Genomic DNA, 25,806 nt, shown 5'->3' with positions numbered 1-25,806 from the left:
TGGTTCCAGGTCTGCCCATTCTCTCCTAAGGCTAACACACAGCAGGGACCTGGCATGGACTTGGTGGATAAAGAGAAGATACACAGCTCAGAAGGGCTTCCCGTCCTCGGCAGTGTGCAAGCTACACTGAAAACAAATCACCCTCGAGGAAGGCATTGCAGAACTAACACGCAAGTCCCCATCCACTGGCAGTATCTGGTCAGAGTGTCAGCTTTCCCGCGCTCCCTCCCAGAAGCCCCCTCACTGGCTTTTGGTAGCCACCGAGGAACAAGGCAGGTCTGTGACTGTCTGAAGGTTCCAGATGAGCCAAGGTGCCTCAGCATCAGAAGCCGACATCCATTCTTACATTCGCCCAATCTGTGGGTACTGCCACCTCTGCCCTGCCAGACTCTATCCCTGTCACGGGTTTGCCAGGTTCCTCACGATGCGAGTGGAGGCCTGACCTGGTTAGTCTTCCCAGCAGGCTGAAGATGCCTGGGGCAGGGGTCCCGACTTTCCTGTTGTGACCTAAACCACCCCCACATCTCATTCTCTCTCCTAGAAACAAAGAGGCCCATAGAGCTGCAGAGAGGCAACCAGGCAGTATGAGACCAGGACCGAGTACAAATCCCACGGAGCCAGAGACTGCCTATCTACCCACACACCTGAGCTCCCAGAGTTCTCTCTGTATCCCAGGATTCCCCCAAAGATCTGCTTCACTGGGCCCAGCCCTAGACAGACTAACCAGATCAGGGACATACCCCTGGGTGTGCGGGACGTAAACTCAGTGTCAAAGTAGAAGGTGTCATCGGGCTGGGCCACAGCTGGCTTGAAAGGCGGCTTGATCTCACGACGGTAGAGCTTCTGCAAGGTGGGATGTGTGCTCTAGTCACCATGGTGACTCCGGCAGGAAGAGTGGAGGCTACGCCACCCAGTAGTAACAGTGAGTCCGAGGCCTTGGGAGACCAGTCTTGTCCCACAGGGCATGGCATTGCCCTCCAAGGGCATTTCAAGGGCTGCTCACCTTCTATCTCCCACATCTGAGGTCCTAGTTGGCAGAGACCCTGTTTCCCACCCTTCCTGTGTCCCCCAGAGAGCCATGGTGTGAACAAACTCACTCACATTCCAGTCAATGGAGGAGTAGAAGACATGCCTCTTAATTTCCTCTGCCCCGTCAGGACCCGAGCCTGAAAGAAGCCAAATGAAGGTCCACCCTCAGACACCGAGCCTGTTCCCCAACTCTGGACCAGCTGCTACAGCAGTGGACACGTTGGGCTCGCCCTGCCTTGTATCTGCACCCATCACCCTGAAGCCCACAGCCCACTTAGCATCCTCTACATTACGGGGCTTCTGACGACCAAGCCCCCGTGGACTGATGGAAGGAAGGACCAGGAATGACAGGTGACCTGTCCAAGTGACAGGACAGAAGCTGGACTTCTGAGCTCTAGCAAGGTTCCATCTCTGTCCTCCTTCTCCTACTGCCTTCTTCATCCCTGAGACAAACTGTGTTCAGTTCAACACAGGGACTTGGACGGCGCAATTAAAAAGTCAACAAACACTGTAGACTCTGTAAGCGACAGGCGCGTCCTTCTCTGACTCAAAGAACCCTGGGAGCCAGGCTGGGATCACTGTCTCCACCAACACAAGGGACTTGGGGCTCAGAGTGGTAAAGTCACCTGCCCAATCACGGAGCTCATAAACGGTACCCAACACTCAACAAATATTTACAGTGCCTGCTAGGTGCCAGGCAGGGGGACAGTCACAACTAGTCCTGGGACCTTTCTCACTCCTGAGCTCGTGTGCCTTCTCCTGAGGCAGCAACTGTGGCAGAGTTGTTGTGTGGGGGCCTCTGTCCTTGTCCCTGAGTGGGTAGGGATGACTCAGTTCCTGCCTTCCCCCTACACACAGGTCACCCTCCCAACACCACACATGGAGCCAGCAGCATTGTCTGCTCACACAAAGGACAACGGTTCCTTTCAGTCCCTGATGTGGCCCTGTGGCCTAGGCTGCAGCTGTACCCTGTTCCCCACTGCCATGCCCCCTCCCCTGAGCTGGGGTTGCTTACCAAGCCGATTGGCAGGATTCCTCTTAAAAAGGGCTCGCAAGAGGCTCTGGGCTTCCGTGCTCAGAAACTGGGGCATGCCTAGCTTCGCCCTGGAACAGCCGCAGGTCTTGTGAGAGACAAGTCCCACCCCAGAAGCCCCAGAGTCCCTTCCCTTTGTCCAGGTCTTTTTTCCAGCTCAGTCCAGACAAGCCAGCCACTAACTCACCTCCCAAAGACTTTAGGGGTACCTCCCACTAGCCCCAGTAGGTGACAAGGGTCTGTGGAGGCAGGAGACACCTCCCTCTAGCCCGTAGACAAGGGTCTGTGGAAAAAGGTGACCCTCTGGCCCAGCCAGGGCAGCACTGGTGCTTACTTCAAAATCAAGGTCATGGTCTCTTTCCGGTCCTTCCCCTGGAAGGGCAGGGAGCCTGTCAGCATCTCAAACTGCAGGACAAAAAGGGTGCAATTTTGATCTCTGTCTCCCACATCCTCATCCTCCTTCCCAGGCTACTCCAGTCCCAGGATTTTTGCTGGCCTGTTGGACTTCAGAGTCGACCTGGAGCGAGGACCGTGCCTGCTTCTGCCCCCATCCCAACCTGGCTTCCAGGAGCAGCACTGAAGCTGGAAACTGAGGAGAAACCCCATGCCAGGTGCAGGGCACTCTGGGTGGACTGAAGCCCATGCATCTCCCAGGGAAAGACGGTGCGGGTGAGCAGGGCGAGGCACGCTTGGCTGGGAGACGAGGGAGGGCCGGACGATCCTTCTTCGCTGTATACACAGGGAAACTGAGTCCTGAGCCTGAGCATCATTTACTCTTGCTGGGACACTCACCATTAACACCCCATAGGACCACCAATCTGCGCTGTGGGTGTGGCCCTGGCGGTTGACAACCTCGGGGGCCATGTACTCCACTGTCCCGCAGAATGAATAGGCCTTCTTCTCGTGGTCAATGGCCTCCTTGCTCAGGCCAAAGTCTGAAGCATGGAAGGCAGAGTGGTCATCTTTAGGACCCCTGCCATCCTCACTGCTACCACGCTGAGCTCCCCTGGCCAGAACAGGGGATCACCTCCATGATACCAAGAGAAAGCTGAAACCCATGGGCATTTGAAGGTTGTGGTGGGAGCTGTGATTCTAAACTGGGACCTGGGGGCTTTGAAAAGTGGCCCAGCAACTAAGAGCACCAGCTGTTCTTTCAGAGAGCCCAGGTTTGATTCCCAGCTCCCATATGATGGCTAACAACCAGTTCTAGGGGATTCTGGCTTCTGTGGGCAATGCACACATGAGGGACACAGACACACACAGGCAAAATCCCCATACACACAAAACAAAAATAAATAACATAACCAGGCCCTGGGCTTTGGACTCGTGTATATAACTGGCACCGTCTCTCAGGTAGCAGAGGGGGCTCCCAGACCTCAGCTAAGACCTACCAGGATCCCTCCCACCCTTCCCCGGAGTCCACAGGAGCAGGGCACTTCACTCACCAGTGAGTTTGATGTGGCCCTCTTCATCCAAAAGGATGCTGTAACAGAGAGACGGGTCAGGAGCCTTAGCAGCAGACACTATGTGGGTTTGGGTGGTACCATGGGCTAGAGGAACTTGGGCCTGCCCAGAGGGCTTGGTCCAGATCTACCCAATGGGAGCATGGTAGAATCGAGGCTCAGCAGTGACATTAGGGCACCATTTTACTAAAGGGAAAACTACATCTCAGCAAAGTAACTCTCCTCCACAGATATAAATGTCTGTGGAACCTGTCTTTCTTTTAAGCACAGCATCTACTATATTGTACAGGCTGGCTTCAAACTCTTGGACTTAGTCTCTTTAGCAGCTATGACTACAGCCGTGCACCATAATGCCTGACTTGAGGTGTGTCTACCTTGACCACCAGACTGTCCTACCTCTTAAGGTAGCACCGGAAGGCAGTGCATTTGGATACTGTGGAAAACCACAGGAGAAACGTGTCAGGACGCGATCTTTAACGGCAGCATCTCTGACGTCACATTGCATTAGACAGGGTGGAACACATGACACAGCTGCCTGGTGGCCTTTGGTCCCTAATTACCTAAGGTCAATTTGCTGCTGCCACTACTCCATCCAACCACTCCCTGATAACCCCAAAAAGGTAAGATCCTGAGGAGAGCCACGCCATCTCCATTTGAGTGGCCCTGCTCTGTACCCTGTAGAGAGGTCAAGGGTTTCACTCACTTCTCAGGCTTGAGGTCTCTGTAAATGATGCCCAAGCTGTGCAGGTGGTCCAGGCCCAGCGCCAGTTCAGCCAGGTAAAACTTGACATCCTCCTCTGTAAACATAACCTGTCGCAGGGAGAGAGACATGCTTCAGTCAGGACATCCTGTTCCCTAAGAGCAGGGCTACGGAGCAACCATAGCCTTTGGGTGCTGAGGGTCTACCCTGGGGACATAGTGCAATACCACATACCTTTCTCCAATACACAAGTCACTCACTGTGCTAAAGTTTGGAAACAGCAAAGAGTAAAATAATCCAAGTACCCAGGAGTAAAAGACTGGAATTAACTGCCTCTCCCAGGCAGAATCAAGAGCTATGCAGCCGTAACGTAGAACAGGGAGTTTTTCCGCATCCCGATACAGAACAACCCGAGATATACTGACTTGAGAGGCCAAGTCTGGCACAGTGTACAGAAACTAATCCTTCTCAGGTAAGAGAGTGAGGGTAGGGACTCAGAACATGTACAAAATGTATTTACAAAAGGAACCTGAGATGGTTAAATCAGAGTTGAACAGTGGTGGCACACGCCTTTAATACCAGCACTTGGGAGGCAGAGGCAGGCGAATCTCTGTGAGTTCGAGGTCAGCCTGGTCTACAGGGCGAGTTCTAGGACAATCAGAGCTATACAGAGAACCCCTACCTGGAAAACAACAGGGGGCTAGAGGGAGCTGTAGTAACGAAACTGTACTGTTAATGTTTACTTTTGAACCATGAAAACGGATGGCCTAATTAAGCGTTAACTTTTCAAATACAGAAAGTTTGGTTCTGAGTAAGTGAGACAATGCAGTGGGAGTTCCATCCTCCTGGAACCCCCATGATGGAAGGAGAACCAATTCTCTCTCACAAGCTGTCCTCTGACCTCCACATACATGCATGTCCACACATCTGTGTGCATATGTCCCAATACATACACATCTGTGTGTATATGTCCTAATATAAATACACATCTGTGTGCATATGTCCCAGTATACACACACACCTGTGTGCACATGTCCCAGGACACACATATCTGTGCACATATGTCCCAATACATACATAACTGTGTGCATATGTCCCAGTATACACACATCTGTGTGTATATGTCCCAGTACACACACATCTGTGTGCATATGTCCCAATATACACACACATCTGTGTGCATATGTCCCAATATACACACACATCTGTTTGCATATGTCCCAGTATACACACACATCTGTGTGCACATATCCCAGTACAAACGCTGTTATTTTTTTGTTGTTTTCTTCTGTTTTGTCTTTTGTTTTGTTTTTCATGACAGGGTTCTCTGTGTAGCCCTGGCTGTCCTGGAACTCACTCTGTAGATCAGGCTGGCCTCAAACTCATAGAGATCTGCCTGTCTCTGTCTCCAGAGTGTTGGGATTAAAGGGGTACGCCACCACTGCCCAGCTCCAGCTATTTTATTTTTAAGAAAGTATGGATTATTATTTTTTATTTCTAGTGAGTGAATTAGGCCCCTGCACATACTAGACAAACTCTCTACCACCAAGTTATATCCTGAGCCCTGTTTACTCTTAGTTGCTCAGGGAGGCCTTAATCTTGTAATCCACCTACCTCAGCCTCCCAAGTAGCTGGGATGGCAGGCCTGGGCCAGGCATGCCTGGCCAAGCTTGGTTCTTTCCCTCCAAAAGAAGAAATGTATTAATGGTCCCAATTTTTTAAAAATGAAGTTCACATCTTTTTATACTGAATCCTTTATATTATATTCTTTTATATGAGCAACAGTATAAGAAACTTACGCCTTTTATTGGTTTTTTATTTGTTTTTGAGACAAGGTTTCTCTGTGTTTCTATGGCTGTCCTGAAACTCACTCTGTGGCCTTGAATTCAGAGATCCACTTGCCTCTGCCTCCCAGGTGCTGGGATTAAAAGTGTGCACCTCACTGTCCAGCAAGAACCTTAAGTCTAGTTTCCTGGGCGGGTTTGGGCTTCTTTCCCTAGACCAGCACAGACCGTGGCACTCTACCTCAAGCGTTGGGAGATTCCCTTAGCAACCAGAGGCCTGCTCATCCTCAGAGAAACTCGCAGAGGCTTTGTCAGGGGCCCTCTCTTTCAGGGCCGGTGTGACATTTATTGCAGCCAGGAAGTTACAGGCCTAGACCACACTGAGAATGTGCTTCCCAGGACCCTGGGGACTGGACTCTGCACTGCATCCCTGGCAGTGGGATGTTGGCTTACCTCCTTTGACAGTCGTGTGAACAGGTCACCGCCACGCAGGAAGTCCAGAATGAGATAGAGTTTGCCTTCTGTCTGGAAGGCTGAGGAGGACAGAAGCCAAGGCGGAGTCAGTTGGGCCTGTGACCTATGCCTCTGTCCCTGGCTCCTGGGCTTGGCCCATGGGAGGTGGGACAAGGAATGAAGCAGGTCACAGGCAAAGGTGGACAGAGGAGAGGGGTGGCACTTGGGCAGGGTCTGCGATCTCACCATAGTGCAGCTTCACCACGAACGGGTGGTTCACATCAGCCAGGATGTCTCTTTCCATCTTGGTCCGAACACGGTCACGCACTGGCCAGAGGAGGAGAGGTCACTAAAAGTCTACACCCCAACACAGCCTCCCCAAGCCCAACCCCATAGGCCATTTCCTACTTAGCCTTCCAGTCTACACTCCCGAGGTTCTTCACCCTCGGGGCACTCAGTTTCCCCCTTCCTCCCCACACTGTTCTGGCTTCTTGGCCTGCTCTTGCTCTCACTCCTCACAGAGTCCAGGCAGAGTCTCGGTGTCTTGCCCAGTTGTGCCCCAGGGTGCCCTATTTCCTGAGGTCCCCAGACTTTGGCCGCGTTCCTCCTCCAGCACATCTTTTATTAACCCCTTCCCATTTCCACGGGAATTCCTAAGGCCATCCTAAAAATGCAATTCTTGGGTGGGTCTAAGTAGACATTTTTAACAAACTTTGTTTACTAATGTTTTTTTCTTCTTTATTTTATTGCTGGGGAGGATTATTTGAGACAAGCTCCCATGAAGCCCAGGCTTGCTTCAAAGTCACTAGGGAGCCAACACTAGCCTTGAACTTTTGATCCTCCTGCCTCTACCTCCCACATGCTTCAGTTACAGGTCTCGTGAATGTCTGGCAGGGACAAAGGACAGAAGCTGCCAATCCTGGCCATCAACAGGTTTTCGGTGGACTGGGCTCAAACCCTACCACCTCTAGGAAGCATCCCTGTGGGCGGGTGCCCTGGGCTTCCCACCACATCACTGTTTATTCTATTTTAACCCTTCTATCTCTCTCCCTAGCTGTGGTAGGGGCCATGCTGCAGGTAACCAGTCCAGTCACTTCCAAACATACCTCACGTTCCCAGTCACCTCATGGCTCCTCCTTCCTGGGGGTCCAAACTTTACCATCTTGTTCTGGTAAATTCCCAACATCCTTCAAGGCACAGGGCCTACGCTTACTCCCGAGAGTGTCCCTAGAACTCTTGCCTGACCTGATCTCTATGACTCCACAGCCCATCCTTCAACTCCTTAGCCTGGGCATCCATGTACAAAAGCCCAGCATCACTATACCTCACTGCCAGGCCATGTGAAGACTCTCCCAGTCCCGACCCAGCCCATGAGTAGGGACCACATCTTTCCCTGTGACTCCCACGATTTCTCCTGAGGGACAATCCTATGGTCAGACTACACTAAACCCATTAGCGTCTAGCAGAAAGCCCTTGGTAGGCCAAGGACAGATCTGTCCTTAAGGCTGACCCCTCGCTTTCTCCATGTTACTCTCCCAGCCAAGGCTTAGTTTGGTCTCCCCCTGATTTCTGGCCACATTGGCTCCCAGACCAATCACAGTCAACAACTGACCCACAGCCAAGTAACCATTCTCGTGTCCTGTCTAAGTCCCCAGAATTCTCGACTTTGACTTGAGACTCCCTTCTGAACCTCTCTGACTCCCAACTCTGTGGCCTTGTCCTCAACTCATCTTCTCTTATGGGTCCCCAGCTTCTATACCTTCAGGCTCCCCTCCTCTTCTCTCCCTCAGGGGCCAGAGAGATCTCCCTTAGGCTTCCAAGCACCATGAAGCGACTCTGCCGATACAACACTTTTGCCCAACAACATGATGGTTGAGAGTCTCCCACCCGAAGCCTCTGCAGCCCACTACTTCCTTCTAGGCAACTGCCTTCACTTGGTTTGCAGGAGGGAAAAGGAGGAGCTGGCTGAGGGTTGGTTTGCTTTCTGCCGCCATACTAGAGGCTCCTGAAATCAGAGGCACCTCCCTCACCAGCTCTTCAGTCCTGCATCCCGAGCTTCCTCTGATCCTGAGCCCAGCTTCAGTTCTGCCCAGAGAGGAACTCTTCCTCACCTTTCAACGTTGCCTTCTTTAACACTTTCATGGCATACAAGTGCCCACTGTCAGGCCGGGTGACCTTGCGCACCAGGAAGACCTGAGAACACAGAGGGCAGGAAAAATCAGGGAGGGGGTGAGAGGCAGCTAACCCAACCATCTTAAAGCCCCCCACATTGACCTATAAGTTCCCTTGGACCCCAAGTTGACCTTCTGCTCTCCCTGGGTTATCAAGGTGACCTCTGATCCTTTGGTGGACAGCAAGGTCCCCCCAACACTCCACTTCAGACAACCTATGATGCCCTCCCAATAAGGTGCCCTCTGACTTACTTTGCCAAAGGATCCCTGGCCCAGAACCTTAAGGAGCTCAAACTGGGATGGATCAGCCTTCTCGGAGCCAGCCTTGACGTGGTGTGTGATGGAGATCTCCTTGAGGACACCCTCATCCTGACAGAAGGACAGAGGTGGTAGGCCTGGGGCCCTTCCAGGGCAACATGGCATACAGCTTATCCAAGCCATCCCACCAGATCAAAACAGGTCCAACAGACCACTACCCCCGTAGCCTTCAGGCTCATGGGTACCAACAGTGTCTCAATGGCCAAGAAGGCCAACTACCAGAGGGCCAACTCAAGTGAGGCCTTGTCCCTGTGGCATGGATGCTCGGGCCTGCTCAGACCCAAAGGAAGGTACAGACATGACCAGGATGAGTTGAACCAAGGCTTGGGTCTGGTGTAGGGACCAACTCAGGCCCGCCCTTAAGGCTCCCCTCCCCCCAGCTGTTTGGGTTTTGCCACAATAGGAAGTAAGGTTTGAGCTCATAATGGGAGGTAGAGCCGGGCCTTTCTTGCTAGTCAGGATGAGATGAGGCAAACTCTCTGGTGTATGGATAAGGCTGAGGTACACAGAGACCCAAGAGTCACTCAGACATCCCTGTAAACCCACTCAATGCCCATCTGGAGTAACTGAGGGTTAAGGCCAGAGACCCTATCAAACTTCCCTTGATAAGCATCTAGGAGCCCTTGTCGGGCCACTGCTGTGCGGGGACCTCTCTGGCCTTCCAATCTGCCAGTCTTGCCGTGAAGCACTGAGATGCCTCCTTACTTCCCCAGGAAGCAAGTCTGGGCAAGGTCCGGGCATCTAGCACAGCCAGGAGAGTCAAAAGCTAATTTGGGCCACACTGGCTGCCCAAACACCTGTTCCAGGGGCTACTGCCAAGCCAGGACCAGATATCCGGGTACACTTACCGAGTCCTGCTGGGGACCAGAGCCAGGGCCAGGGCCAGGCAGAGTCTGGCCGATCCTGGACCGTTGCTTCCTGAGCAGCCAGGGGAGCAGGGCCCTGAGCCGCAGGCGGGGCAGCTTGGGGTCCTGCTCCATCCGCCCAGCAGGGCCACGGCACCATGGCAAGGGTAGGCAACAACCCACTGGGGCTGCTGAGGAGGTGGCTGGGCCCAAGGCGGATGTGCAGGGTGAGGGCGCGGGGGCTGGGCCAGGCCCAAGACAGCCAATCACACAGGGCCTGTGGTTTCCCAGTTCCAGACTTCCACCCTCACTCTGTTCCCTTCTTCTCTCTGCCCCCCTCCCCGGTGCCTGAGGTCTGCCCTCTGGCCCTCTCCTTCATCTCCCCTACAAAGAGAAAGCCCCAAACCAGCCCAGGGGCTGAGCAGATAGGTCCTAGAAACAGTAGGGATCTGACAAGGTCCTCAGTAGGCAGAGAAAGGCAACAGACAAGGACAGACACCCATCAGGCAGGGGCCGGAAGACATACTTACAATGTGTATACGTACATAGCATACACACATTCAGTAAACAGACAGGGAGGTATAAGATAAGGCCATATCCCCAAGTGGCAAGAGATAGATTGGGACAATTACCAGACAGAGACAGACAGGCACACATGTTCAACACAGAGATGGGTGGGAGACCTATACCAAGAGGCAAAGGCAAGAACACATATCCACTCCCCAGGAGAGAGCAAGAGCCTATGAGAGACAGAAGGGACCCAAACACGCAGAGGCAAAGGGAGCCACTCAACATTTATCGCGTACACCATTCATGAAGACAGGCACTTATCAGAGACGGCCTGGAGCCCAACAAGAGAGACAGAGCTGCAGCAGAGAGAGAGCCAGGCAAAGTTAAGACCTCCACAGACTGACAGGTCTCCAGGGGAGACCCAGACAGGTAGCAGGGCAGGGATTCCCCAGAAGAAAACAAGGGGACAACGCTGTAGGTGCTTTCTCCAGTGCTTAGGGAAGAGACAAGAGGAACAAAAGCTGCCGGCCCCAGCACTGAGAGTGTGCTCAATCCCATCTCTGTGAAGTCTTCCAGAACTTTCTCAGGGACTTTCCAGGTGGCCCCAGGATTGAGAGAAGTCAAGAGAACTATCTTGAGTGAACTCTGATCCAAATATCCCTAAAACCTCTAACCCCTCTGAGGGAACAGGAAACTGTGGTTCAAGTTCAAGACAAACCCATGACAGAGTTGCCCTGAGCCGAGTCCCTCCTCTGGGTCCTGTCTGACTGCAGTCAGCAGCCTCAAGTGCCAGGAAAGGGTGGGCAGGTAAATCAGTCAGAGCCCACTTCCTGCCCACCCAAGCCTGTTGTCTCTCGGTCCTAAAGCCAGTCTGGGACTTCCCATTCCAAGCTGTCACTCTCAGAGACTCTAAGGGTTTCAACAGTGCCATCAAACCCCAAGAACACCGCAGGCTGACCAGTCCCCCAGAGTCATCTGGGGGAACAGGCAGAAGGTATGACTGTGGTCTGGCCAAGGCCACACAATTCCTGCTCACCACACCCCGAGGTCAGCTGCTTAACTCTGCCTGAGAAGACCCACTGGGGACAGACGCAGCTACCCGGAAACTCCAGGGGACAGAGCGCTTTCCCCAAACCTATTCTGTGCTCAGAGGCATGATGACAGACACCTGTGGAGACAAATCACCCATCTCCTCACCGTTCTGGGACAGAAGTCGGAGTCTCTCTCAATCCTGGGGAAATCTGCTGGGGTTTGCATGGTGGGACTCAAGCGGGTAGCCAGAGGGGCCGGTTACTCCGACAACTTCTGCTTTTTTTAGCCTTCCTAGCCCAGAAGGCAGGGTCCCTGGCTCCCCACCGTCTCACTTCCCTCTCAGCAGGAAGGAGGAACTCAAAATGGGTTAGGTTCCCCTGCTAAGGAGGGGACACTGCAGACCCTAAGCTATGACCCAGGGAGAATCCGAAGCCACAACCCTTTCTGTCTCCTGACCCCCAGTGAGGGGAGACAGGAATGCAAACGGAAGCCAGAAGGCGAGGAGATGCCCACACAATATGCATTCAGCACTTGAAAATATACAACCTGGGGGCTCCCCAACAACAGATGGGACAGAAGTCAGCAAGGCCAGTCTGGCTGGCACAGCCTGGAGTTGAGACACTTCTTTCCCGACAGAGCAGGCCGCACCCTGCCTCGTCCTGTTTCTGTTCAGACACACTAATCCTAAGCCTTGGGATGGACAAGAAGTCAGAAGACCCAAGAAGAGGGATGGGCTCCTGAGGGCAGGCATGGACCAGGCCTATCCCTTCCTATAGGGCTTTACCTCCTCTGACATTAGCACACCCACAGGAACTAACACGTATACTCACTCATGCTGCTGATCGGAAACCCTTTCTAGACAGCCCAGTGTAGAAACACATGCCCCCTCACGCACACTGTACTTCCCCTTCCCTGTCCTCACAGGGCTCTGATAAGTCTGTGGTAGGTGGCCAGTGGGGTTGTGACAGATGCCACCCCAGACCAAAGTTCCTGCTGCTACTTCAGGCAGGGCAGCGTGCCCAAAGATTGGCCACAAACACCTATGCCAGGCTTCCCTCAACCCACCAGTCCCCACAAACAGGGAAATTAGTGCCGTGGCAAACAGCGCACCAGAAGGGGCAGAAGGAAGGAAACGGTCTCAGAACTGCCTTCGCTGAACCGTGTGAGGACTCAAAGCCCCTGATGGGTAGGAGGGAGGACACACATCAGCTTACACCCCTGAGTCCTGGCCCTGTTCCCCCAGATTCTGTCCCTGTATTTACTTCCTCCACAGAGTAGCAGGAAGAAAAGCCCAGAGCCATGCCACCTGACCTCTGTCTTCTAGGAGCTCTACTCTGGGTGTCCTGCCTGCTACGGTCAAGCCCACCTGTCAGTTGCTGGCCCCAGTGGCCACCAACACTCCCTTCCCCAGCTGGGCAAAATCTGCAGGTCCTTCCAGGTATGACTCCCAGCATGCCTCTGGGCAGGCTGCCTACACCTAGGCATCCTAGGGAGGGGCTGGTCCCAGGCACCAGGTCAGGCCAGGGAAGAAGCCTGAGACTTGAGCCTTCCGTCACAGGGCCATTTAAAGCACGTGGTCACTGTTTCCTTCAGTCTTTGCTGAAGTAGGTTCACCAGGCCTGGGCTTGGCACAGCTCCCAAGGACGGATCCTTTTCTGATTTTCAGTGATAAGGAAACAGGACTCAAAGAATGACAAGCCCAAGCTCATGTGGATGGCATAGGGCTAAGAACTAAACTAAAAGCCTGTTCCTGAGCCAGCCAGAGCTTTACCCCACTTCATCACTGATCCCTAGGCCCCCCTCACACTCCGACGCCCCCAGCCAGGCTTCCTGCAAGCACTAAACACCAGTGCCTCTCCTTTGGCCATGACTGACAGCTCCTGGCCCCTGCTTCAGCCAGGTGGGAGACAGACACTAGGAGGCACAGGGAAGGCTGGCTTGGGTCTCATTCTCAGGCAGCTCCAAAAAGGAATACTTGGTAACGAAACCCAACTGTCCTGTCACAGGGCTTTGGCTAAGCTGCTGTAGCTGCCCCAGAGGTGGAGAGACTGTCAGGCTGAGGTCCTCAAGACTTTCTGGATGAGACAGTACCTTGGCTCTTGAGGATAAACAGGTATGGGCAGGAGAGAAAGGGACTTAAGGAAAAGAAAAAGAGTCCACGCCAAGAAAAGGGCATTGTGAGCAAGGTGCTTGAGAAGGGAGCAATGATTCCCAAAAGCCAGTGCTCCCAGGCAAAAAGTCTATTTCTCAGTATTGTCAACCCTCTGCTAAGAAGGTTCTCTAGAAGCCAAACGGGCCATGGAGAAAAGAGACATTGTAAACTAAACCTCTCTCCACTGGACCACAGGCTCCCCCAGTGCAGGTTGAATGAAGAGAGGCCCAGGCAGGCGTCCAGGGCGCTAAGCAGGTAGTCTGGTCAGTTCCGGTCATCCGAGAGAAGTTTCTCTCAGTACCTGAGTCTGCCTGAGGCTCCCTGAAGCCCAGAGTCACATCCTGCCTAAGCTCCAGGGCCAGGGGAGCACAAGGGATCCGGGAGGGATCAGGGTTTAATAAACAGGAAGAGAGGAAGGGAGGCGGGAGATATTCAGCTCTCAAAATAGACCTGCAGGCACTTCAAAGGGGTCCAGCTCCGGAGAGAGCAAGAGGAGGGGGCCTGGGTTGTCCAGTCCACTCCCATAGGGGAGAGGGAGTTAGTGGAGCCCCGGTGCTCCTGAGAATACCAAGAGATACAGAACTGAAAGGGATCCAAGGAGTGCTTGCCCTTCGCTATGGATGCTAAGCCCTAACACTCATTCCAGCTGTAAGGACAAAGAAGCCAGCTCTAGATAACAACACTGTGCACAAACTTGGAGGCTTTAATTTGTACACAGCACATTCTCTCTTAGGTGGTCCCTTTTTTGTTTTGTGACAAGGTCTTGATATATAGCCTTAGCTGACCTGGAACTCATAAAAACCAGGCTGGCCTCGAACACACAGATATCCACCTGCCTCTGCCTCTGAGTGCTGTGTTTAAGGGCCTGTTATTATCACGCCCAGCAAGATAGGTTCTTCTGCATTGTAGTTAGGCTCTATTCTGCCCTCTGGAAGAGCAGCTTGCCCCAGCCACCTTCACTTGGAAGGCATGCCTCTCTCTTTGGCCACTCAATGTCCAGGCAAGTGCTAACGCTGCAGGAAAGATAGTCGGGTATCCCAGAGCCCACCCAACCTCCCTTCACCTACCACTCTCTGGTTCACACTCCGTCAAAAGCTCAGACAATACTGGCTGAGGCTAGGATGTGCTCAGGTGCTAATCACTCCACTGAGGGGAATGGGGGGTTGCGGGAGGAAGCGCTATAAGTAGGTTCTGTGTGAAGCATGTTATTTCCCCATCTTAGCACCAGCCAGCTTTCTTGTCTCCACCTCTCTCCACACCTGGGTGCTCTCTGAGGCTGGGGGTGTCTGGCGCATTTGGGCAAGGGGTCCCGTTCAGTGAAACAATACGGAGCATACATACGTGATAAAGGACAATCTGCCCACTCCATCCACTACCCAAGATGTGGTCCTGGCTGCAGGTTGAGTGCTTCCGAGTGTACTAAGATATGGCTGAGCTCACACTCCGTGCTAGCCCCCCAGGGTGGGGGACACCCAGTGCTCTTCCTCTTCAGCACTCTAGATTCTCCAGCCAGGGAAGAATGGGGCTCTGGTCAAACAAGGATGGACCCCCAGCTCTGTGTGACATAAGGCTTCAATTTTCCTATCTGGAAAATGTTGCTCTACCTCTGGAAACTGAACACAAGGCTGGAGAGATGGTTTATTGGCTAAGAGACTTATTGGTTACAAAACTGCTCTTCCAGAGGACCCAGGTTTGAGTCCCAGCACCTACATAGCTGCAAACAATCATCTCTAATTCCAGTGCCAGAGGATCTGACTCCCTCTTCTGGTTTTCCCGGGCACTACACACACATGAGGCACAAACATACATAAAGGCAAGACACTCATACACATAAAACAAAAATAAATCTAAAAATTAATAAATAGGGGCTGGCGAGATGGCTCAGCAGTTAAGAGCACTGGCGACTCTTCCAGAGGACCTAGGTTCAATTCCCAGCACCCACGTGGCAGCTCACAACTGTCTGACTCCAGTTTCAGGGGATCTGACAGCTTCACCCAGACATATATGCAGGTAAAACACCAATGCACATAAAATAAGAATAAATAAATCACTTTAAAATGTTATTAAAAAATAATAAATAAAAGCTGGGCAGTGGTGGCGCACACCTTTAATCCCAGCACTGAGGAGGAAGAGGCAGGTGGATCTCTGTGAGTTCAAGGCCAGCCTGGTCTACAGAGGGGTTCCAGGACAGGCTCCAAAGCTACACAGAGATACTATGTCTTGAAAAAAAAAAAGTAAATAAAAAAGAAAAAACTGAGCACAAAGCCTCTATTTTGAAGCCAGGTGGTAGCGAATACCCTTAATCCCAGCATCCAGGAGGCAGAAGCAGGTGGACCTCTGAATTTAAGGCCAGTCTGATCTACAGAGTGAATTCAGGGCAGCCAGGGTTACACAGAAAAACCCTGTCTCGAAAACAAATAAACAAAAAACTCAAAATAAAAAGCTTCCAGTTGCCAGGTCTGGGTTCAGCCTTTTCCACCGTGTGGCCTCTGAGAGCCCCACTGCCTCACTATTCCCAGTCTTGACCCCCTTCCTGCACCAGGACCTTCTTATCTCAGTGTGGGAGCCTTAGGCTGTGGAATGAACAAAGGTTCAGGCTCCTGCCTAGACAAGCTCCCTCCCGACTTAGCCAATCTTTTGGTTTGGTTTTGAGACAAGGTCTCATGTAGCCCAGACTAGCCTAAAACTCACTACACACCAGGGGGAACTTTCTCCTGATTCTCCTGTTTCTACCTCCCAAGGACTGCGACTGCAGCCTGCACCACCAAGCCGGGCCCTTTGACTCTTGAGATAACAAACTGAGCTCAGTACCAGTTCCCCAAGCCTTTGCTTCAAACCCAAGATCTGAAGGCCTTGGGTTTTATTACAAGGAAACTAGAGGCAGCTCCTTTGTGGGAGGAATCTCCTGTCACCACCAGAGATAACCAAGGTCCGAGCTACAAGGCTTACTGGCCCCCAAGGCTCTGTTGTTATAGTAACCAATAGCAGGAGGAGGTAGGGGCCTACTTCTCTCTCTCAGCCCCACCACACCCAGCTCAGTTACCTTATCTGAGGAAGCTAAGTCAATGTAAACACCAGTACCAACTCTGACTCCAAATCAAAGGTCGTGCTTAGAGCTAGGCTGACCAGGCCTAGGAGGTGGGGCCGTGGGCAGGAAGTAGAACAGAGCAATGTAGCAAGGCAGTCCTGCTGCCTGCCCTGCATTGCAGTTACTACTGATCTGTCCTTCACTCAGGCCGGTGGGAAAGGCCTATTCCCCGAATTACAGTTCAATGCAGGGACTCAGAAAGCAGATGAGCTTCTGGGTAGGGTGGATTACCTGAAATCTAGGTTTGCACAGACCCAGAGGGCTTCCAAAGCCCCTCCACAGCCTTCATTCTCTCTTCCCTCCCTCCTTCCCTCCCTCCTTCCCTCCCTCCCTCCCTCTCTCTCTCTCTCTCTCTCTCTCTCTCTCTCTCTCTCTGCTCTGTGACTGAGGTGTGGTTCTTCCTACTACAGAGATGAGAAAGCCCAAGATCAGAGAGGACAAAGTACTCAGCTAAGGTCACCTCAGCGAAGGAGGTTTTAGCTTTAGCTATGGGAGACTGGTGGGGTGACTCGGTGGGTGAAGGGGATTGCTGCCACACTTGACAAACTGAGTTTGGTCCCTGGCATCTACACGACAGGAGAGAACTGACCTCAGCACGTCTAGGGACATGCACATGCACACATATATACACAAGAACACACACAAAGCATAGAGATAGGGCCGGGCTACACAAAGGAGTGAGAGGCCAGGGCCTTCTCATCCAGCTGCTGCAAGAGCAATGCTCTCTCCTTCATGGCCACGACCTCACCCGCTGCCCCTAGTTCTCACCTTGGATGGCTGAAGTCCAGCTTCTTCAACTGATGCCTGTCCATTCTGGAAAAGAGAAACAGAATGAGGGCACTGCCACAACTCACCTTCAGGGAGACAGATGCATGTTGGGACTCTCCATCCTTGGGTGTTCCTAATAGCATAGCCACAGAGGCCATAGAGACCAGTTATTTTTTTCTTTCTTTCTTTCTTTCTTTTTTTTCCAACACAAGGTTTCTCTATATAACAGTCCCGGCTATCCTGGAACTAGTTCTGTAGACCAGGCTGGCCTCGAATCACAGAGATCCTCCTGCCTCTGCCTCCCAAGCACTGGGATTAAAGGCATGTATCACCACTGCCCAGCAAGACCATGGATCCCCTCCATCTCTGCTTCACTAGGCAAGAATCAAGCCCTCTGGCAACAGCCCCTCCCAACCCAGGCAGAACACCCCCAGGATGCAGGTATTCAGAATACCCAACCTCCCTCTGCCTAGCAAACACTCCATCATCTACAAAGTCTCAGCTCAAATAGTATCCCTTCCTAGGGAAAAGGAAGCGGCACACACGGCCACGCTCTGTAAGGCAGACTATGCAATCATTTGCAAACTAACCAACCACGAGAGGCCTCAGTATCCCCATCTGGACCACTCAGATAAATACTCTAACTTTCACAAACTGCTATAAGGAAGGAGAGGACAAATTTGGGGAAGGTGTCACTCCTGGTGGCTTCCCTGGTCCCTGCCCTACTTTGAGAGCCCTCAGCAGGTGAAGTGATGGCTGTACCCACGCCTTTGCTTTTCTCCACTGCGCTACTGGTCACATATGGGCACGCCCTTCCAATAACCAGGGATTCCCAGGAAAGCAGATAATAGTGGCTGTCATATGCCAAGGCTGGGCTTACCACTCCACACCTGTGGCACTGTTCAGTCTTTCTGACAGCCCTGAGGGTCAGGCCCTGGCCCAAGGGGTAGAGGAGGATGCCGGGGCTCAGAGGGGATTAATGATGGAGCCCCGACACAGCCGAAAAGACATGATTTGAAATGTGGCCCCAAATGGAGGGCTTGGCTAAGGAAAGGCCCGTGGCAGAGCAGCCTGTACCATGGCCAGGGAGTTACCTGAAGGGAGAGACAAGAGCGAGACCCCCCTCTGAGCTATCCTGCTTCTTCTGGACTTTTCCCCAGTTGAAAACTACACATGCTGGGGTGTACCATAGTTGGTCTCTCCATTCCTACATGCTATGAGGTTAGAAACCAAACTGAAGATGCTGTCCCCACCCCTCCTGGCATAGAGTAAGTACAGTGAAACGGACAGGAGGCTCCCAAAGGCTGGGACTTTGGAGCCAAGAGCCAGGTCCAGAGGGCAGCTTTGGCCTTGCTTGGCAGCAGCAGGCACAGCTGCGTTCTACCTATTATGTGATACCCTTTGCTCCTGGAGTGGCTGGCCCTGCCTGCCAGGCCATCCTTCCTGCCCCGAGCCCCCTAAATGTCCGTAGTACTCCCCAAGAGTCAAGTGTTACATGGGTATACACATACACACTTAGGGAAGGGACGGGTTAGTCAGGGCCTAAGGGCAGGACTAGACAGATGTATTTGCTGAGTCCAGCTTACCCAGCAGACCTAGACGTCACAGACACAGAGGAACTGTCTCACCTCAGGCACAAACCGCCTGCCCATCAGTCCCTGCCCTAGCCCTCCAGAGGTACTCCAAACCCTCATCTTCCTCCACATCTCTCAACCCGGCCACTGTTCACTGAAAACCACACATCCTCTGTGACTGAGACAAAGCCAGAATCATGTTCCAGGTCCTCAACATGAAACCCACGGCCATCATCCTCCAACTATCCCGCACAAGGATTCAGAAGTGGGTGCAAATTCTGGCTTCCACCATTTGCATGACCCCGAGGAGGTCATTTTACTTCTCACAGTTCAGTCCCCTCACCTGTAAACCGGGGGATAAAAATAACACATCTCAGGGACAGCTGCTACAGTCAATGAATCAAGCCCCAAAGTACACACACCTGGCATGTGACTGGCCCACAGGCAGGAGCCACCATAGCCATTATTACTATCGCCACCCCAACAGCCTGGCTCGCGTCTTTTCACTAACTCATACACAATCGTTTGTCTTCTGATCTGGTAAAGCAGTGAGTCAGCCAACATTTACCACAAGAACGTCTGTCCATGAGAGCTCACACCACATCCACCTGAACAACGCTCTTGACAAAGGCAACGAATTTTGACATTCTCATCCACCTTACATCATCTTAGGGCAACCAAAAAGAACACCCTTTCTCAAGCTTTAAAGATATGGAATACCGGCCTGCTGAGAAGGCTAATCAGTGTTAAGGGACTTGCCACCACGCCTGAAGACCTGAGTTTGACCCCTGGAATGCATGAAAGGGTGGAAGGAGAAAACTGACTCCACAAAGCTGTCCTATGGCTCCCACATGTGTGCAGTTGCCCGAGTATGTATGCACATCATGTATGCATATCATGTATACACATCATGTATACATACTTAATTACATATATACAATACATAATTACATCTTAAAGATGGGTCGCTTCTTGAGTCTGCAGCCATCCTTGCCCAGAGACCACACTAATCTTCTGTGTACCATTCCAGTTTTTTTGCTTATTTGGCTGGTTTTTCAAGACAGGGTTTCTCTGTATAGTTCTGGCTGTCCTAGAACTCACTCTGTAAACCAGGCTGGCCTTAAACTCACAGAGATCTGCCTGCCTCTGCCTCCCGAGAGCTGGGATCAATTAAAAGCATGCACCACCACCTCACAGCTCATTCCAATTTCAGTAGTGTCAAAGTCTTTGGGGCTTCCACTGAGTGACCCCAGATCAAGAATATGACCGAGCATTTGCATGGTGACTTACCCTACCAAGAAAACCCTTCCTGCTCTTCTTGTAGGGCTGAATTCAAGCTCCACCTCCTCTGTCCACACAGCCTCTAATTCTTCCTTCTCTCCCATGTACCCACAGCACTGAGCACCCAGGTTAGCTCAAGAGCACAGCATTACTTGTCCTTCACCAGCTCATAGTACTGACCCAGCGTCCAACATACAGTTCGTCAAAGGAAAGGTGAAAGGTCAACCCAGCAAGGACAGCTAGGGGGCCAGAGTAGGTTCTTGTTAGCAGGTGACAGCCATGGCACCGTAACGCAAATTCATGTATCCACAAGCCTAAATCCCTGATGAAAGAGAAGACATAGCAAGAGGTGTCAAGCTTTTTTTTTCCCTTAGCATAACTCAGGGACCCCCCCCCCCCACCAAGCCTTGTTTGGTTAAGATCCTACCCTAGGTACCATCATCATGGAGCGTTTCTCTAAGAGTTGACACCCGAGGTCTCTAAAGAGGCAGAAGACAGCAGACAGCACCCGATAGGTGGGAGGGACAGTGGGAAGAATGTGGCTGTGTAGCCACAAAGCCGCAGGTCTTGGCTCTGACCCTGACCCTGCACCTGTCACATCGCTTCTCAGAGCCTTGGCTTCTTCCTTCGTACCACGACGACACATCTACCTTGTCAGCAGCTGCACTCGAGGGCTCAGAATACTAAAGGAAGTCCTAAAAAGCCTACGGTGAGCTGGAGAGATGGCTCAGTGGTTAGGAGTACTTGTTGCTCTTCCAGAGGGTATGAATTCAAATCCAAATCCTCGCACCCATGTCAAGTGGCTCACGATTGCCTGTAACTCCAGCTTCAGGGGACCCAATGTCTTCTTCTGGCCCCTGCTGACACCAACACACACACACACACACACAAATAAATCTTTAACGATAATTCTTTAAAAGGCCTAGGGGAGAAGGATTTGCTAAGTAGAGTACCTGCCTACCACAAAAAAGACTCTGGAAGAAAGAAAAGGAAAGGAAAGAGAAGGGGCGGGAGGTAGGGACACAAAGCAGACACTAGGACCAAGGCAAAAAGCCTGGGACAGGGACGGCCCTATGTCTTCTTGGAGTTCTCCATTCTCCTATCTTCCTCAGGAGCACTTGTGAGGACGGAGATCTGCTCAGAGCCCTAGAGCACTGCACCCCTTCCCGTAGTTGGAGTCGTTTCCTAACAGGTAGGCTTCTTCCCACCTAAGGGTCCAGAGCAGCTCCTGAAAAAGCTGGGAGCAGAACAGATGGAGAAGACAGCACGTGCCTGCAGGCAGGAAGCAGCCCCAGGAACTGAGGTCTGAGCCCAGCATTGGCAGCCCTGTGCACTGTGGGAGCCTGGGGGCCAAGTGCCAGGACACTGCTAGCCCTCAGCCAAGGCTGGACAAGGGCCCTGCGGGCTGACAAGTGTATGCCAACATCCGGAGCTGTTCCCGGAGTACCTGCCACCTGCACCAGTTTAAACCCAACCCATGCTCATCTTTAAGCCTCTGCTTGGTGGGAAACAGCAGGAGCACTGAGTTCCAATCCTGGTCCAGATATTAATCAATGCACGTGCTGGCATTTCCAAGTTCAGCTGTCCCCTCTGAAAATGGGAGTCATTTCTATCTCGAAAGGTTGTGAAAATTAAAGTAACATGACATCCATGCTCAGCAGATAGTGAAGTCCTGGCGGGACAGGACCTGGAGACGAAGCTCTGTTTCTGCCCAAACCAAGAAAAATCCAGGTAGCATCCTCACCCATACTTCCAATTGGTTTATTCCACCTCGACCCAGCAGACCAGTTTTGGCGACAGCAATGGGAAGACAGGACAATTCGGATCCCAGACCTCTTTTGCCAAATGCCCCTGCCCGCCCCCTTACCTGCCTCCTTCCTGACTGGAAGCTGCCCACGATGGCGCCAGTACCTGCAGGTCAGGTCCATGTATCGCTTACATGTCATCTGTACTAAGAACAGCAAGGCCCTGTTCTCGACCAAGAATGCACACCCTCACTGCCCCCATGGCTCCTGTTACTCAGACAATAACACCCAGTCCACTGGCACCCTCTAAGGCCTGGGGATAGCTTCTTTATCTTAATCAGAATAACTGTTATCAACTCTTAATATAGTCATAGTTCATCAGACCGTGGCAGGAGAACTCTCCAGAATACTTACCAAGAGACACATTAGATATATTTGGATGCAATGACAGAAAGGAGGAGTTCATTGAAAAAAAAATCCTCTCCCCATTCCAGGAAATCCGACAGTCTCCTCTCCCTGAATTCAGGTGCAACACTGTTCAAACTAAGATGTTTCCGGTTTAACCTGGCTCCCATGAAGCTGGCCCTGGCCTCAGGATTTCCCAAAGGGAAGCAGGAAGTGCTGCCCTGGAGGAGGCCAGAGCTCCCAGCTCTCTACCCTCCCTGCTAGTGTAACACTTTGAATCGCGAGGCTAAGCCCCTCCCCAACCATACCCAGCTCAACTCTCCCTTCCTCTGAAGGCCCAGGTGGCAGGGGCGTGCCCAGGCAAAGGAATACACCTCTGAGCCTTCCCGCGGGCCTTGTGCCCAGTCCTGAGGTAGAGGGGGGAGGCAACAGGGGCTGCATAGGGCAGTGCTCCTCACCTACAAGGGTGAGTCAGCGGGAGAACCTCTGAGGGCTGTGTAGGGCCTGTAAAAACCCCATGGCAGGGATCCCAGAACAATTTACTCCAAATTGCGCCTTCAGGTTGGTTACCTAATCCAGCCGCGCCCACCCTCCAATAGCCGGCGTAGGACATTCCTTTAAAGGGGCAGCCAACTCTGGGTGCCTGAAGACCTGGGGTCCTCACTGTGGATTCCTCTACCTGTGGTCCTGACAGGCAGGGAATATGGTGACTGCCCTAAGGACCCAAACATAGGCAAGGGTTCAAGCCCAGGAGAAAAACCAATCTAGGTTCTGGGGTCAAGTGAGGTCTCCATCCGTCTTCTATACCCCTTAACAGCTCCAGCTAAGGCAGAGTTTCACCTGCCTCCTTCCCAGCATGAGAACAGGGCAAAGTTTCACACTTGCTGGTTCAAGACTTGACCTTGATCCTTGGGTCACAGGCCACCACCAAAAGTGGCCTCCTGCATGCTCAGGGTTGGACCACAAAGCCCTCGAAGGATAGGAGCTGCTTCTGGAACAGAGTAGGTGGTAAAAGCCACACTGCCCAAGGCCCAGCCTTTTCTAAGGGAAAGGAAGAAGGAGGGAGAGAGAGGAAGACGATGCTGAGTCTCTTCACCAGAGACAATCTTCTCAAGGGCTAAGGGCAAGCCCACTCTCCAGCATAGCCTGAAGTAGGAGACTCGGGTGTCACTAGCATTAGAGCAAAGGAAACCAATCCAGAGGTGGTTCATCCCACTTTCCATAACTGCCATAGGTCCGGAAGAGCTACCTTCCTGAGGTCAGAGTGGAGGAACGAAGAGAGCTCTTGGGGAGAAGGAACGGGGAGAAACCGGATTCCCATGATCCTTGGTCTCTAATAGAACCCCAGACATCTGACCCAAGCCTTTGACATCTGCACTGACTGGGGCACCTCCCACAGCTCCCAAATGATGATAAGCGGGACGGGTCCTAGGGGTGCTTAGGAAGTCAAATCTCAACATCCCACGGGGTTCCCTCTCCTGGCTACCGCAGCGAGGTACTGAGCGCCCAGCGGAACCGTCCCCTGCACACGCACACCCGGAGAGCAGGGGGGTGGAGCCGGACAGTGGGCTAGAGACCAGAGGGCACTCGCGTCCTCGCGGGGCTGCAGAACGCCGCGGGCCGCCCCGCCCCTGTGCGGATCCGGGCTGGCCGGCCGCCGGCGCCCGTCCTCCGCCCCTCTCACTCACCTCCGGGTCCAGCGGCACCAGCTCCATGAGCGGCCAGGGCTCCTTGAGCTGGGCGAGCGGCATCGCGCCGCCGCCGAACCGCCCGCGCTCCTCCCGGCGGCCCCGGGCTGCGCAGCCTCCGGGCCCCGGGATCCCCGCCTCTACACTGAGACCCCCGCGCGCCCCCGAGCCCCTCGCGCTCTGGCTGGGCCGTCCGCCGCCGCCGCCGCGGCACTCGCACTTCGGCTCCCTCCGTCACCCGGCGCCGCCGCGCCCATTGGCTACCTGAGCGGGGGCGGGGCCTGAGTAGCCCCGCCCAGTCCCCACGGCGCGGCATTCCCGGCGCGGACCCCCGCCCCCAACGCGCTGGGGAGTCGGCCCCGCCTCCACACGAGCCCCTGGCCCACTCTCGGCCCTGCCCACCAGAGACTGTGCGGGTTTCTTCTTCCCCGGCTGTGTGTCCCTGCACAGACCCCACCCGGCCCACCGTTGTCCTGTCCTAGCAGCATTTGGAATCTTAACCCAGATGTGCCTTCGCCCTCCAGTGGGAGGGGCTGCCAACCTCCACGGGATGTCCTGGGCCTGATCCAGACCGGGGCTTGAAAGGATCAGCTCGCCGAGCCCTAGGATCGGCCCCCCTCCGAAAGCTGCACCGCACGGGAACCCACGCTGAGGTCTCTAACGTGTCCCAAGCCGGCCAGCGCCGGGACCCATAGCGCCCCCAGGGTGATTTCCTGATGCGCATTTTCCCCCTCCCAGTCTGTGTTGTGTCCTATCACTTGAGGGCGCTGGTTTCAGGCCAGGTCCAGCGTCTCTTCCTTGGCAGGCCCGATGGTGGTCTTGGTTTGAGCTTGAAGCCCTGTGAAGAGGGCAAAGTCTAGGCCTGGTGGGATCAGGATTCTCTCAGGCAGAATTTGTCCTGAACCTAAAGAGGTCGTCTTAGAGCCCAGGTGTGGTGAGACTTACTCTCAGGTGAGAGCCCAAGGACATAACGAGAGAGACAGAGACAGAGACAGAGACAGAGAGAGAAAGAGAGAATTTGAGATTGGATCCTGGTGTGTGAGGGAAAGAGAGAGAGAGAGTATTTGATTAAGATTGGGTCCTAGTCTGTGTGTGTGTGAGAGACAGAGAATTTGAGGTCTGTATGTGTGTGTGAGAGAGAGAGACAGAGAATTTGAGATTGGGTCCTGGTGTGTATGTGTGAGTGGAGAGAGAGAGAGAAAGAGAGAGCATTTGTTTGAGATTGAGTCCGGTGTGTGTTTCCTTGCTTGGTTCTGGGTATAGAACCCAGGCTTAGGGGGCTGGAGAGATGGCTCAGAGGTTAAGAGCATTGCCTGCTCTTCCAAAGGTCCTGAGTTCAATTCCCAGCAACCACATGGTGGCTCACAACCATCTGTAATGAGGCCTGGTGCCCTCTTCTGGACTGAAGAAAGAATACTGTATACATAATGAGCAAATAAATAAATATTAAAAAAAAAAGAGAGAACCCAGGCTTGGCACACTAAGGTGCATTTGGTACCATACCATAAACCTATAGCTCCAGGCGGCTTGTGATTAAGTGGGTGAATGAGCTGGCCTGCAAGCCCGATGCCCTCCCTGAGTGACTCCCAGCCCCAGATGGTGGAAGGAGAGAACACCCACAAGTTGTCCTCTGACCTCCACAAACATGCTATGGCACGGGGACAACTTCCCCCAATAAATTTAAATGCAATAACATTTTTAAGTGGGATGTAATGGTGCACGCCTTTAGTTGTAAGAGGAGACTGCTCGTTCATTTCCCAGATGCCC

The 25,806-nt window shown here is 52.9% G+C and overlaps 1 protein-coding gene and 1 non-coding gene across 4 annotated transcripts in view; both read right to left on the bottom strand.

The window, feature by feature from the left end:
• The window catches only part of Rps6ka1 (ribosomal protein S6 kinase A1), a 38,915-nt gene extending 14,719 nt beyond the window's left edge, over nucleotides 1–24,196 (bottom strand). Inside the window, exons 1-13 of one of the 3 annotated variants that reach the window (XM_085686731.2) lie at nucleotides 24,040–24,196; nucleotides 17,347–17,391; nucleotides 8,886–9,002; nucleotides 8,574–8,655; nucleotides 6,709–6,789; nucleotides 6,463–6,542; nucleotides 4,229–4,335; nucleotides 3,508–3,545; nucleotides 2,855–2,997; nucleotides 2,397–2,467; nucleotides 2,045–2,133; nucleotides 1,102–1,166; nucleotides 741–843 (exon numbers count right to left, since the gene is read on the bottom strand). In XM_085686731.2, the coding sequence (XP_085542857.1) occupies nucleotides 741–843; nucleotides 1,102–1,166; nucleotides 2,045–2,133; nucleotides 2,397–2,467; nucleotides 2,855–2,997; nucleotides 3,508–3,545; nucleotides 4,229–4,335; nucleotides 6,463–6,542; nucleotides 6,709–6,789; nucleotides 8,574–8,655; nucleotides 8,886–9,002; nucleotides 17,347–17,391; nucleotides 24,040–24,102 (1,084 nt within the window). In that variant the 5' untranslated portion in view covers nucleotides 24,103–24,196. Of the gene's footprint in view, nucleotides 1–740; nucleotides 844–1,101; nucleotides 1,167–2,044; nucleotides 2,134–2,396; nucleotides 2,468–2,854; nucleotides 2,998–3,507; nucleotides 3,546–4,228; nucleotides 4,336–6,462; nucleotides 6,543–6,708; nucleotides 6,790–8,573; nucleotides 8,656–8,885; nucleotides 9,003–9,799; nucleotides 9,988–11,503; nucleotides 11,645–17,346; nucleotides 17,392–24,039 lie in introns of those variants that run through there. The other 2 variants (XM_048434068.3, XM_048434067.3) reach the window with 2 other exon arrangements.
• On the bottom strand, nucleotides 19,875–19,981 carry LOC148122670 (U6 spliceosomal RNA). The gene has a single exon (XR_015737598.1). It is a non-coding gene; the product is annotated as a U6 spliceosomal RNA (small nuclear RNA).
• Nucleotides 24,197–25,806: the final 1,610 nt, after the last annotated feature.

This window comes from Myodes glareolus, chromosome 3 (assembly GCF_982192425.1).
Source record: "Myodes glareolus chromosome 3, mMyoGla1.1, whole genome shotgun sequence".
Taxonomy (NCBI): Eukaryota; Metazoa; Chordata; class Mammalia; order Rodentia; family Cricetidae; genus Myodes; species Myodes glareolus.
The sequence above is the reverse complement of the archived record's forward strand: the minus strand, read 5'-3'. Positions and strand labels throughout refer to the sequence as shown.